Source organism: Convolutriloba macropyga, chromosome 7 (genome assembly GCF_964194025.1).
Source record: "Convolutriloba macropyga chromosome 7, txConMacr16.3, whole genome shotgun sequence".
In the NCBI taxonomy this organism is placed as follows: domain Eukaryota; kingdom Metazoa; phylum Xenacoelomorpha; order Acoela; family Convolutidae; genus Convolutriloba; species Convolutriloba macropyga.
The window spans coordinates 1,139,766-1,155,360 of NC_134474.1; the positions used below are offsets into that span (position 1 = coordinate 1,139,766).

General features: G+C 34.4%; 1 protein-coding gene across 1 annotated transcript in view; it reads left to right on the plus strand.

Annotated features, from left to right (window-relative positions):
- Nucleotides 1-15,595, plus strand: part of LOC142342382 (uncharacterized) — a 133,897-nt gene that overhangs the window by 31,450 nt on the left and 86,852 nt on the right. Inside the window, exons 4-8 of the mRNA XM_075393692.1 lie at nt 6,610-6,666; nt 6,770-6,840; nt 9,204-9,264; nt 13,556-13,624; nt 13,936-14,098. Coding sequence (XP_075249807.1) covers nt 6,610-6,666; nt 6,770-6,840; nt 9,204-9,264; nt 13,556-13,624; nt 13,936-14,098 — 421 coding nt within the window. The remainder of the gene's footprint in view (nt 1-6,609; nt 6,667-6,769; nt 6,841-9,203; nt 9,265-13,555; nt 13,625-13,935; nt 14,099-15,595) is intronic.

Consider the following 15,595-nt stretch of genomic DNA (forward strand, 5'->3'; position numbering starts at 1 on the left):
ACGTGTTCTTCGAGTTATTTTTCTTCGTTTTTTAGACTTTCACTTCAATTGATTGAGAAAAACTTGAAGTCGCATTTTTATGGACTACTTTTTGGGCACAGAGCTCAATTGTTTTTGGAGCATTCAATAATTCGGCCTTCTTCAAGGCAAGACACGAAATGGAGGTGGGTTTCATTTGGTTGATCTTACGGGTTTGTTGACTGGAATGGAAAGAAAGCATTTGCTAGCTTTTAGTTCGTCCACAACACAGACCACATTTGCCCCAATAGATAACGAAAAAGGGATTCAAATTTACAAGGACAAAAACCTTGCTGGTTTTAAATTGTGTTTTTTTTCTAATCCATATGACCTTTAAGTTAATGTCTTGAGGCAGCGCAACCTGACTTAAAAGCAAGTCAGAAAGTATTGAATGCACGTAATCGAATCTAGAAAATACTTTACAGAAAATCTTTTACTTGATAGCACACATTCCGATTGTGAAATCTGTAACAATAAGTATTGGACAGAATTCAAAGTTCAAAATCAACAGACTCGGGTTCTCCAATTTAAGTTAATAATAGTCCAAATTGTTCAAAGTCTAGATGTATCCCGGTACACTGATATGTTTTTACGAAAAAAACCGGAGATGAAGTTTGAAAAATGTTTATCATTTGGTGCCAGATTTTTCGAAATGAATGGAAGGAATTTCTTCCAGACCTTCCGTTTTGCAGGGACAATTTTTGCTTCTCAATGATTGTCTCACTTTTCAGGTATTATCAAATCAAATAGTTCTCCTTTGGAATATCTTGAGAGTAAAAAAAAACTTAGACATCTAATTACACTTTTTTTGTTTGTGCCTGTTTTTCGTTCTCATATTTTCGCGAAGAATTTGAACATTATGCTAGCTTCTTATTTAAGCTATTTTCATTCTTAGCGCATCATGGACCACTGTTTTTTATACAAGTCTTATTGTATCTGAGACTAAAGAATTTTATTCGGCATTAGTTAGATTAGTTAAGACAGGGAAATGTTTAAGAATCCAGATCTTGAAATCAAATTGTTTCAAAATTCGTAGAAATGGTTTCATCTTTGAACAAGCTTTTTGGCCTCATTCGATATGAGATTAGCCATTTCAACTCGAACTGGGACCGTTGTTATTGTTAGTTATGCACAATCTTCGTTTCTTTATTTTGCACACTTTTTGATGAAACGCTGAAGATTAATGTTTTTTTTAAAAAAAAGCATTAAAACACCTAGATTTTTTGCCTATAAGGGGCAATTTGTCTCCTATTCCGTTCAGTTCGGAATGTTTGCGTGTTATGATGCTTTCCGTACAAATGTTGCTTTCCTGCTTTCCTTATCTGATGCTAATGATTTCTGAAACTATTTTGATCAGTGCACATAGATTTTTTTATATAGTTGTAAGTTTCGTGGAATCTTGGCAAGAAAGGAATAGAATTCAGCTCACATTATGAATATCCAGAAAGCACAAAAAATTCAATGATAGAAAAGTTTGTTTTTTTCGTGGATATGAAAAATCCTTTAAACTCAGGAGGAGATATAGCTGACTTAATTTCACTAAGTTTAATTATGTCAGCTAAATTCAGACGAACAGTATCAAAAATCTGCTTCGTCATGCAAAACTTTTTTTTGTAGAGCAATAGCATTCGCAAATTTAGGGAGAGTGGTCTCGGTACCAAGTTGTCTTACGCCACCGATATACCGCACTTTTGTGTTGACATTGTTATGCCCAAGTACTTAAATCTAATAGAGTTTTTTCTGCGGTGCCCACAATAAAAGTATTTTTGCGTATTGGAACCCCCAAGAAGTCATCAATGCTTAGGTATTGCATATTTTAAGTGAGCCCTTTTTCAAAAAAAATCATCTGTTGAGCAACTTTGAACTAATATAACTCCAATACCCTGCTTCAGAATTGTACAGAAGCTTTCATTTGACATCTGTTTGACGTGTTTTTCAAGTTACTTTTCTTCATTCTTTAGATTTTTACTTGAATTGATTTGAAAGCTTGAAGTAGCAATTTTGAGGATTACATTGTTGGGCACAGAGCTAAATTGTTTTCAATTCTTTTTGGAGCATTCATTTAATTCGGCCTTCTTCAAGGCAAGACACGAAATGGAGGGGAGTTTCATTTGGTTGATCTCACAGGTTTGTCGACTGGAATGACCAGAACCCACTTGCTAGCTTTTAGCTCGTCCACAACACAGACCACATCCGCCCCATTAGATAAGGAAATAAGGGATTCAAAATTTACAAGGACAAACACCTTGCTTGTTTCAAATTGTGTTCTATAATGCGTATAACGTTGAAGTTAAAGTCTTGAGACAGCACAACCTCACAAAAAAGCACGTCAGAAAGTATTGAATGCACGTAATCGAATCAAGGAAATACTTTACAGAAAAGCTTGTACTTGATAGCACACCTTTCAATTATGAAATGTGTAACAGTAAGTACTGGACGGAATTCAAAGTTTAAGATCAACAGACTCGGGCTCTCCAATTTAAGTTAATAATAGTCCATATTGTTCAAAGTCTAGATTTAGCCCGGTACACTGATATGTTTTTTTGAAAAAAAATTGAGATGAAATTTGAAAAGGTTTATTTTTTGATGCCAGATTTTTCTAAATAAATGGAAGGAATTTCTGCCAGACCTTCCGTTTTGTAGAGACAAATTTTGCTTCTCAATGATTGTCTCCCTTTTCATATATTATCAAATCAAATAGTTCTCCTTTGGAATATTTCGAGAGAAAACAAAATCTTAGACACCTAATTTTTCTTTTTTGTTTGTGCCTGATTTTGGTTCTCACAATTTTGTGAAAAAAATTAGAACATTATGCTAGTTTTTTTAAGCTATTTTCATTCTTAGTGCATGATGGACCACTATTTATTATACAAGTATTTTTGTATCTGAGACTAGAGAGTTTTATTCGGCATTTGTTGGATTAGTTAAGATTGGGAAATGTTTAACAATCCACATCTTGAAACCAAATTGTTACCGTATTCTTACAAATGTTTTGAACTTTGAACAAAATTTTAGCCTGATTCGAAATGAAATTGGCCATTTCAACTCGAACTGGGACCGTTGTTATCGTTAGTTATGCACTACCTTTTCTTTGTTTTGCACACTTTTTGATGAAACACTGAAGTGTTTTTTGAAAAAAAAGCATTAAAACACTTAGATTTTTGCATATAAGGGGCAATTTGTCTCCTATTCCGTTCAGTTTGGAATGTTTGTGTGTTATGTTGCTTTCCTGCTTTTCTGATCTGATGCTAATGATTTCGGAAACTATTTTGAGCAGTGCACATGGATTCTTTTATATAGTTGTCAAAATTTCGTGGAATAAGAACATCATGAAATCATGAATATCCAGAAAGCACAAAAAATCAATGATACAAAAGTTTGTTCATTTCAAGGATATGAAAAATCCTCTAAACACAGGAGGAGATATAGACCGAGTGATAAAAAGGCCTTGCCTTATTTCGAATGATGTGAATATTCTCTAAAGTTTTCATTTACTGCAACGTATTAGATACAAAACCCTTTCTTGACGTCTCATGTCATTTTAAGCGATTGGGCTCAACTAGTAATCTATCAAAATTGTTAAGAAAAGTGTTTCGTTTCTTTCATAGAAAAAAACGGTTGCAAAAAGGTTCTTATATGGTCGCTAGACTAAAGTTTAATTTTGTCAGCTAAATTTAGACGACTAGCATGAAAAATCTGGAATAGTCAACTGGCGACATTTAGCCAATAAAACGCATTTAAATTTTGCTCTAACTCTTTTTCATTGGTTTTATCCTTTGGATCAATCCCATACAATTGAGCTAGGACTTTGTAAAATTTGCTGGCTGATGGTGTCAGCATTTTCCCCCACTATTATGCAGTTACCAAACTTTGAAAATCGTTTTGAGACAGCCTTAATTATTTTGGAACTCTCCAACCAAACAAATTGTTTTTTTTTCTGATTTTTTTAGCTGCTTTTGTGAATGCGATAATTCCAGCGAGAAATGAAATAGACTAAAATTACATTGGATAATGGTTTATTCGTTAAAACAAAAATTTGTCCATTTTGTTGATGGAAAGTTGTTGAAGAAGCCTTTTTTTATAGCGATGCGTGAAATAAAACAGAATCCGGTAACACATCACTAAATGACCTCATTTAGCGTGCTCTTAGATTAAAACACATTTTTTGAGCCCCGTTTTAATATGTATATCTGCACAGAGTCTATCTAAATTGCCTTTATCAAAATATTGAGCCTTGCGTTGCTGTTAATCTGGAAAACAGTTCTAGATGGAAACAACTATCGCAAAAACAATTAATAATTTTTTTTCAAAACAATGTGTCAATTTTGTGTTCATGCAAGACCTAAAAACCGTATCTGTCGTTTAATATAGCAAGCCTCTATTTTTGGGTCAAATTAGTGATATTCTACTGTCAACAAAAATGTCCATATGTTCAGAACAATTTCTATAGGCCCAACTTTTGCTTAATTTGTACGCTGTTTCCACCATTAAGGGCTTATGAAGAGCTTTAGGAATCATTTCTTTTATTTCGAAGGTTTCATTGATTGAAATAATTGGTCTGAAGGTTCTGGTAGAGCACAGAAAGCATGTCACAATTGTGCTTATTTCAAATGAGTACAGTTTTTGATACGAGGTTATGTTCCTGATGTGAATTAGTGTTCAAATTGAAGAAAATATTTTTGAAAAGGGTGAATTTACTTAATGTTTTCCTGGAAATTGTTTCTGACTACAATAACAAATGTAGATTTTCAATGTATTACACATGAAATGCGTCAACGTGCAAGGATGCCACAGCCCTCATTAGTTTCTACTCCGTGGTCAATGTTATATAGATTCAGTGGACAACTCCGAATGGTTATCTTGTAAGATCTTACACGATTCTGAGAGAATCTTACAAGAGGCTGCATCGTCTTACAAAAATTTCTGACAGAATGTTACAAGATAACCATTCGCCATTTTTTGCCACTTTTTGCTAATGCTTGTCGTTTTGCTTTGAAAGTGTTGACGCCCTTTTTAGATGATAAGAAACAGTATCTGAACCACTATTTAGTTTAAAATGGCAATATAGATTTTAAGAACGACGATAAATTTAATGCAAAAAAATATTAATTGATAAAAAATATCAGCAAAAAAGCCGAGGCAAATTTCCGTCAGAACCAGTGCTTATACCTCTAGATGCGGTAGTTTCGTCACATAGCTAAGAGATAGATCAATAAATTTTGATTCAAAAGAAAAACGATCAGAAAACATAATGCTGTTCTTTTTTCAAACAAACTATTAGTTTTGTAAAAGCATCTTCCATCACATGCTTTATTTTAAATCTTGGCCCAAATAACACTTTTTTCATGCCTTTCCAGTTCAATAAAGTGCAAATTTTAAGTCATTTTTGATTTAACAGGCAACAGCAACGCTTTGAAGGAGCTAACCTCAAGGCTTTGCAAATTTTGTGCCCGAAAATCAAATTATCTTCTCTTTTAACTCATAGAACATTACTATATACTCAATTTGCTCCCGAAAGAACTCAATTGTGCTTCTTTCGCTTGTTTCTTGAAACGCATTTTCTTGAAACAGCAAAACAAAACAAAGATTGGTATTTGATTTTCAGTTTCTGTAGTAAAATGGCCTTTTCATGATTGTCCGTAATATCAGTTAGAAATGATTTTGGTTTCCGTCACTTTTGGTGTCTGCGTGCGATCCTACTCTGAGGATATTAGTGCTAAGAAATAATCATTTCTTAGTCTTTTACTTTGCAAGAATCTTACAATATAAACATTCGTCGTCTTACAAGAATCATACAAGATAAACATTCGTCTTACAAGATCTTACAAGATAAACATTTTTGCAAGAATTTTGTAAGATCTTACAAGATATCCGTTCAGACTCGCCCAGGGTAACGGAAAAAATGAAATTTTCACTATCCAATCCTTTTTTCGATCTAAGCTGCTGTTGTTTTTTAAATCTGATATGTTTTTAAGGTTTGGATATTTAAGTTGTATTTTAAGCTTATAACGAACGGTTTTTGTTCTTGATTTAGGTGTTTTTATCACTTCAGTCCAAACCATCGTTGAATCATCCGAAATTTCAAAGCCCTGGCACAATGCGAAAAACAAAGATGGGACGAAAAAAGAACGTAAAAATATCGAAAACGAAATCTTTGATTTCGACATCAATATAAGTCAGGCTAATCTGAAAAAAGTATCTATGAAGAACGAGTATTAATTTGGTTGTAAGGATCAAATAAAATGATATCTTTTCACTTTCATACCAACTTTTGATTGCAGCCCGTTGACCGGCGAAACAAATAGAATATTTTGGCGAAACAAAACATTGTTGTGTTATCCTCCCCAATACATGTTTAATGAATCGCTTGAAGACACTCATGCAGGAACATTCTGTGCCTCACGCAGTAATGTGAGAGCCTTCTTTTGAACCCTAAATTACAATTTGCAAAGAGTGTAAAAAGATTGTAAATACAGGGTAATCTCTTTCAAATTGCACTCCTACACACTTTTCCCCGCTAATTAGGAGTGGATTAAGGGTGAAACCTCGACGCGAGTGCGAGTTATAGCTATAGTATATAAACTATTTCAGGAGTTGACAGCAATGGACAGGGATGTCTTCAAAGCATCTATTCGAGTGGGATGGAAGGTGATTTATTGACATTATAACCACATCAGTATTACAATTTCTTTGCAAACTTGCAAACTGTCACACACTATCATATCATATCATAGCCAGGGTATGTTTTCAGACTAAAGACTACGCCAGATACGCATACAGAATGATTGTCTTCATGATCAGAGGATTCTCACTCCGAAAACTGTAAGTTCTGCTCATTTCATTTCTTCTGATCAAATCAATCAACTAGCGCATGTTTTATTCAGTGCTTCAGCTACACTGCAACATGATTTAAAAGATAGAGTTGGGGTGATCATGTCAAGTATTCCGGCAATAGTCGTAAACAACAGAGAAAAATTTTAGAACCAGAGATTTATCTACCCCAATCAGTCACTCCAACTATAGCAAAAGTTTGTGAGCAATTACTGCTTGAAGAATGAACTCACCATTTCCCTTTAAATGATGTAATTGACAAACATCAATACGGGTTTTGAAACCAAAAGTCTTGTCTCAACACTACCAGTTCATTAATTGAAAAAACAAGCCAATGCGTTGATGAAAACGAAGTTGTTGTCACACTTTTTTAGACCCAGCAAAAGCTTTCAGCTAAATATCTTTGGATTTTTTAATAAAGAAACTCATGAACAAGGACTTGGAGAGAACGCTAGAATTTTATTAATCTCTTTCCTTTCTGATAGAAAACACTGCGTTAAAAATGGGATAGCAAAATTTGATTGGGCTGTCTCAAATCGGGCGGTTCCTCACGGAACTGACTCAATGCCTTTTTAAAAAACGTTTGTCAGTGATATCAGTGAAGTTATGTCAACGAGTTCTGATGTAATGCAGTTTGCTGATGATATAGCAATTCCATGTTATGCAAAGAATGAAGCTCGTTTAAAAAACTGAACATGCCTTAAACAACACAGATCAATACATGAAGGAAAACAGGTTGAATGAGGAAAAGCAGGTTAACGGTTTTCAGGAAAGAAAAATATCCAATCGTCCATCGTTCAAAATGTCAAATTCAAGGGACACTGATTGGAAGTATCTGAAAACTGTAGATACTTAGGTGCAAAAACTGATAACGAAATGACTGTGCTGCTATATCATCGAATTGTCATATATTACAGTTTGTCGATGTTACAGTGATTCTGTGTAGCGCAACGATTCAAGCAAATTTACAGCTAAAACTGAAGATGCCTTAAACAAAACAAAGCAACGCATGAAACATTACAGTCTAACACTCAATGAGGGAAAAATGGAGATATGAATAATGATAAGGAAGGAGTTATGAAAAATGACAAGCATCTGACATACCAAGTTCAACTAAACAAAGTTACCAGCGAAACGTCTTCAGCAATGAGTTCACTTTTTTGGTTCGTCATCAAGTTAAAAAGAAATCAAGAACAGATTTTTTCAAATCAATGGTACTGTCTCATTTAGATTTCAGTGCTTTTTTCCCCCAAAACTTCACCACGTTACTCTTATGAAAGAATTAGCAAACTGATTGATTGGGGCATACACATTTGTCTTTAGAAATGCAAATAAGATTTTGCCATAGATCTACTTCTAAAAACATTTTTTTTATCAGAATTCAAAAACAAGAATTTCATTAAATAGGCTTTTCAACCTTCTCCATCAACTGTAAAAGCGCTTATATGAGATTTTCATAGTTTTAGAAGTTGTGGCCATTATGGTTAACAAACGTACCCATAACTGTTTCTTGGAATCTTTTTGTAAGTGAAAATGGAGTATTGCTTCAGTTGTGCGAGTGGAGTAATGCTTCAAATGGGGTAATGCTTCAATGGAGTAATGCCTCAACTTTATCCGAAAATGGAGCCAACTTCCACTTTTTAATAGAAAAGAAAGTTTTAAGGCCAAATTCACACAAAAGTTATAGCATAAATCCTTAACGACACTAAAATGCTAAGATACAGGTGGGTAGCAGGATTCGAATACATTTTTATATTGTTTTAGGAAAATCGATTCTTTGTTTGTTTAGAAAGAGATTAATGGCTGATTTGTAAATTTCTAGCTTGTAACTTTAACTAAATGGTTAGCTTAATTTAAAAAATTCAGATTCCAAAGTAGAGAAAATTTGACCTTTTTAAATAATTTATTTTTTGTTGAATTTTTGGGTCTTTCCCATTAAAGCCCCCCCATGAAAATATAGCCCCCCATTATGGTATATTTATCATGATTGGGGGGGCTATAGGTTATCTGACCACTAAGCTGGGGGGGGGGGCTATAATGGGAAAGACCCGAATTTTTTGTTCGTTAAATTTGAATTGACAGCAAAGCTCAGGGTGTCAGAGTGAAATGACTCATGGTCCCACCGGGCCGAAATAATTTGTTCTTAGACCTGCAAATCTACAGACCTATATAATCAAATTTGTTTTATTTCACAGCTGTTCAAACTCCCTATCTTTCCCTGAAAAATCTACGTTGCTCGAGCGTGGTTTGCTCAGAAGTTACTTGTGATCTTCTAAATGTAGCTGACGATTTGATCTTGTCTTACATTCTTGATTTTGTCGTAATTTTGTCTTGCATTCTGACAATTTTTTCAGTTACGTGGAGCCATCGTTGTGTAAAGAGGAAGGCAACAACCTCTCATCAGCTAAGTATCAAGTATGTATCCACTAATTTAAATCCCAAATCCCTATTAGAAACCTCGCTCTATGAAAAGACCGTACTCCAACGATATTTGTTGTGGAAAGGAATTGGCGTGACTCCTCTATTTGTCCTCAAATCTGACTGGTACTAAAAGTATTGTCCTCGAACTTGAGTGAAATAAGATCCTATACTTGACATGTCAAAATCCTTTTGCGTATAAAGTGGTCAGATGTTTGCTTAGTTATACTTGTTTTCGTTGTACCGAAAACCTCGCCCAAGCAAAAATTTTTAAGAAACATTAATCCAGTCTTGAAATGGTTGGAAGCGCAAACGCTAAGATTATAATCAAAATGGTTCACGCAAGTATAATCAAACACGCAAAGCTACTCTTCATATAGTCTCTTCTTGCAACCTTTTCATCAAAAAAATTTTGAATTTCCTTAATATCATGACTAACGACGACATAATTGTGAATGTCACAACTAACTCGGAGCTGTTATAATAGAATCTATTTAAAGAATCTCTACTTATGAAAAAAACTAAGTTGAACCTATAAAAAGAATTTGACTCTACTCTACTTAGGGTCCTCGGCCATGTAATTAAATTCATCATTTACCTCTTTGCTCAACTTTTTGGGTCTGCTTTTCATAAAGTCGAGGAGGCCTGCTGGATCAGGGGCATTGTTACTAATCAGATAGAATTTTGTACAGATTGTCACTATATCGATAGCAGAATTGCATTAAGCTCAATGTATGATGATTACGTGCTGGGTTTCTCTACTTATGCTTACTTTCCCAATTAACCCTGCTGATACACACACGTCTGTGAGTTTGATCTGATCGAGAATTCGAAGAACGGGAAAATGTAAATACCAATTCACACTCTTAACATGTGAACTACACTCAAGTTTAGCTCACGTTCTGAACTATACGAATAACAGCACAGATGAAAGAAATAGACGCAGTCGGTTGATACATCTCAAAAAAGAAGAAAAGTCTTGCTCGATAAATCTTGTCGCGGTAAACTTCGTTTTTAACTGCAAAATTAAATAAATGAAAGTCTTTTTAAAATAATATAGTTTATATTTCGTTTGAACAAAAGACAGTTGCAGTTGTTTACAGAATAAGTATTAAAACTGCCTTTTCACATCACATGTTTTCCAATTACCGTTATCGGTGGCAGAATGTTAGAAAAGAAAGCAAATAAAAACAGACTGCGTAGTTGTACGAACACAAAAAGTCTGGTTGTTGTGTAAATCAATCTCAGTGGTCTGTACTAAAAATCAACTGCTTCAGCTGCCAATAAGATAGTAACCAAGTTTCTTTAAGTTTATTTTGTTTAAACCTTAGTGATCAAAGAATTCAAAATCTTCCAAGAATATTGCAAGGAATCTTGCAAAGAATCTTGCAAGATAATGCAAGATAATTCCATTTATCTGGCAAGATTCTTGCAAGAATTGAACTCCTCATTCAACAATCTTGCAAAATGTTGAATTTTTTAAAAAGTTACTTGACTGGATGACGATGAAATATGAGCTAAAAATGTAAATGTTTAGCAAAAAAATTGGTAGAAGTGTTTCTGAAAAAATAGTCAAGTCATGTTATAAACTGACTTTCTCGAGCTTTTCCAGTTTGATTTGAGTAGTTTTTCCTCCTCCTTTTGAGATCCCGGCATGGGACCGGCAGTGGTGGAGTTATAAATGATGTTATAAGAATACTAGTAAGGTACGTTGAAAGACACACACAGCTATCCAAAATCACGAGTCTACCATAAGACAAGATCAACATGACTTTTCGAGCATTTCCAGTACGATTTGGTTTGTTTCTTTATCCTCCTTTTGCATCATTGTCTGGGAACCGGCATTGGCGGAGTTAAAGACATAACAATAGATCCGATTAAAAACGATTAAAAAACATTCTAATAAAAACAAATTAGACCCAAGATTGTTTTTCAAGTAGAACCCACATTTTTTTCTTACTGTTTTCTTTCAAAATAAATATTATCGATTCTTTTTAAAAAGAACTTGTTTAGTATTTTTTCTTTCAAAGCTAAATTTTTTTAAATGTAAATTATTTCTTTTTTGCAAACCTTAATTTAAAAAAATCTGGGGCAGCATTTTGCTTTGCTGAGAACTGAAGCATGGAACAATTGAAAGTACATAAGTTGTTTGTCTTTTGAACATAGTTTGCTAGAAAAAAATTTCAGAAATTTTCGCCCTTTTTTCTGAAAAACGTTACGGCCTTTTTCATCTGAAATTTTTGATTTTTTTTCATATAACTTCACCCCGATTTCCACTTAAAAAGCGGAGAGGTTACTAGAATTCCACAAATTTCAAATCTTAAATGCTAACCATATTTTTTCTGCTATAAAAAGAATCCCAAAAACTAAGCCTAACTCTCCTATGAGCAATTTTGCACCCGGACCGAACTCCAAGTCTATATCAGTACTAGGAAAGTCTACATCCAAGTCATAGTTCGTTTCCCAGTACTGGGATAGTCAAAATACAAGTCTTACAAGTCTGGCAAGTCTTAGCCAAGACCTGGATAACACTTGGAAGTTGATTCCCAAGTCAAAACCAACTTTTGAAAATTTTTCGACTAAAATTTTCGAATTTCGAAAAATTTTGCAAAGTGCCAAGATCTCCAAGTTTATGTTAGCCACTTTCCCGGGGTCCTGAAAATCGATATCAGACTGGTACGAAATGGTAACATACACTACTACAGAACCTCCGGGAGGCCCCAATGGGTCATTTCAGGTAGTTATGGGCCGTTTTCAGCCGTTTTTCAGCCGTTTCTCTGCCGTTTTAAGCCAAATTTTAGACGAAAATTGACATTTCTTGATTTTTCAGATTTGTCAAATGTCGAACAACATCTCTAGAGGCAAAATCCTTAAAAGAGGAAGCACTATGAGGGTGCCCATGATAAACCGAGGCCCTCTCGTTCGATCCAATTGTGATACAGTACAAAAAAACATTCCAAATTTGAGAGGAGAATTCGACCCAGAGGAAGACCGTTCGAGCGAAAACAGCCAAAGTACTGGCCGAATGAACTTTGTTCTGACCAAACCTTTGGTCATTTTTGAAGTTATTTTCGGAGCACTTTATGACGTTTTTTCGGCTGTTTTTGACGTTTTTCGGACCAATTTTTGGCGTTTTTTGGGCTATATTTGACGTTTTGCGGCTAATTTCGACTTGCCAAGACTTGCATTCAGACTTGCCAAGTCTTAAATCAGACTTGGATTAGACTTGCCAAGCCTTAAATCAGAATTCGATTTAGTCCTGCCAAGTCTTAAATCAGAATTGTATTAGACTTTCCAAATCCCACCCCAGACTTGGATTTAGACTGCCAAGTGTAAAAAGTGACATGATCATGGTTCTTAATCAGTAATGAAATAAGACTTGGATTTAGACTTGCCCAGTACTGAAATTGACTGGGCGTAAGGTCCGCGCAATTTAAGGCAGTTGCACAGATACAGTTTTTGTTGTTCTCCGCCACAGCAACAGAAATTAGTCGGCCAAAATTGGGTCAAAATTATCTCACAAAAAATTGAAGAGTTGGAACAATTACACAAATTACACTAAAAGACACTGTACGAAGAGTTGCAATTCCACATACAAAAAAATGCAGAGATCTTACTATTGCCGTTTTTGCAAAAATTCTATAGAACACGTCTCAAGGAGAATCAAGATGAGTTCACCTCGAATTTAAAATTATATGAAATTAGATATAATTAGATTAAAATACTAAGTAGTATATCTGCAAAATCATTTCCTAAAATTATTGATCAAAAACGCTCAAAAACGATCAAAAATGGTCATTTCCCGCAAGATTTTTGGACGATCTGTCAACAAGGACAGCCGAATAGTTACTAGTACCCGAAAGTGTGTAATTATGATAATAATGAAGGGAAAGTAAAGAAAAATATAATTTTTTTTAAGAGATAAAACATGATAAAAAATCAAATAGCCCAATCTTAAATAATTTTAAAACACCCTTGAAAAAGGTGACAATTTTTTATGTGCTCAATCCAGTAGTATTAAAAATATCCTATTCTCAATTTTGTAGAAATTTTTATTTTTTAAAGACGACACTGATTGACTGCATTTTCTTGCATCATTGCTTTTTTGTAGATTTCCGACTGGAATAAAGGAAATAAGGAATAAAAGAAAATGTTGAATTGGACAATGAATATAATGTACTGTATTATTGATGCATCGTTGTCGCCCGCTAATTACTTGGTATTAAATCATGATTTCGTCGGAGTTTCAAAAGGATCTTGATGGACAATTAACTACTTTTTGTTTTAGTCCAACTGGGAGTTCCTGGCTTGTCTCTCTTGTCAGCCTCAATACAGAACAAAAGCCATGCTCCACAAGGTATCACTAATTTAAATCTAACATCCTACCAATTTTCACAAAAGTTTATTTCACGATACGTTTCATCTTTTACACGAGCGACGCATTTTTCACAGCTCATGAAATATTCTCCCTGTTTGCACTAAGTTATTAAGTAAATGTGACTTCTTTTTGTGCAATTAAACTTAAAACTGACATCAGGTCTTCAGAAAACACATGTTGCTCATATCACCGAAGCAACCTTGAAAACGATCCTGTACAGACATTTTAGTTCATGCAGTTCTCCTCTATTGTTTTGACATTTGTAAACCAGAATCCGTTTTGTAATTCAGATTTTCTACTTCATCAAACCACTCAACATTCTGTCTAAGTTCCCACCTGACATGGCTGAGGAGGTGTGCAGATACATTGTGTATATCAAACTGGACCACGGCAGAGTCCTCATTCAGCAGCACAGGAGACCAGAGAGATTCTACATTGTGTTCGAAGGAAAAAGTACATTTGTTTTGGGTTATACACTTGCGCAGGCGGCGGAATAGAAAGCGTTTACACATATTCAAAATAATGCTTTTTTCACGAATGAGAGAAGAACAAAAAATTTTACAGTAGAAAATAGAGATTAATGGGAGCAGAGATGTGATTGGAATATCAAGAGAGTGATTTGGATTTGTGAGGGGAAAATATGAAGATTAACACTGACTAAAATAAGGATAGGAATCTAATCATAGAAACATTATTTACAGCGGCGATCCTAAAGGTGACCAAATAATGATAGCTTACTCTATTTTTCCGGAATAAAATCAATTTTCCGAGGAATCTTTACCATATAAGCACCTAAAGTTAGGGATCAGAAAATCAGAAACTAACAGTTCTTAATAAATATCTAAACAAGAGCACATGAACAAAAAAAACTATCTGCACAGATAAAGTTAGTTTTTTATTTTCATTGCAAGAACGTTTTTATAGTTAATTGAGTTCGACATTATCTTTTTAAATTGCATTCACCAATACTCTAAGAAAGAGAGAATGCCATAAAAAACTGATCGTGAGACTCATAGGAGAGCTATGATAAAAAGATCGGGAGATTAATTTGGATTTGTGAGACGAAAAAGAAAAAAAGGCCCTTTACCTTTATATAAATGCCTTAATCTGAGACGTATCAAGATAGGTGTCTAATAGTAGAACAATAATTTTCAGTAGGGTTCAAAAAAATAACAAAATATTGAAAATTGGTAAGAATCCTAACCACATCAGCGCTTAATTCAACTGAATTGGAAAAACAATTAACAAACAACTTACAGCTGAACAATAGATAACTATACAGCTAATAAATACATTAACCAGAGCACGGGAACAACAGAATGATCTTCTCAGCCAACTATCATTTGCTTCTCAAGAATATTTGAGTTGCTTTTGACAGTAACAATTAGTTTTCTGGCCATTACTTTACACTGTGTTATATCTTAATACTGAGTTCGGATTCTAGCAAACGTACTATTACCTGCAAAAAATGTTTCGTTTGCCGCCATATAGCCAGTTGGAATATAGCCCTTGAAAAATTTCCCACGTTTTGTTCAATCCCAAATGACGAAAAACTCTGCCTGGATCTCATTGCTTCTTTTGCACAAATTAGTGTTAAGGCAAAGCTAAATAGAATTCTGATTTTCCTCAAGAAATTCAAAAAGGAGCTTCTGTTGAATGCCAAAACCCTCTGAAAGTGGTTGCAGGAAGAGTTATTACCTCTTGTATTGCATCTTCAATGTATTGATAATGGACTTTTGATAAAACAGAGGACTTCTGTCCGAATTTTTGACTGCACAATTCATTGCTGAAAGAAATATTTTGAGTATGAAGTAGTATCCTTCTAATTCCCACTGTTAACTTCCTGTTGTTTGTATCGCCACACCATTTACCCTAATTAATTATGGGGCCTCATAAAATATGATACATTTGAACAGTCTGATTTATTGCAGGTGAAAGAGAAGCAGGATT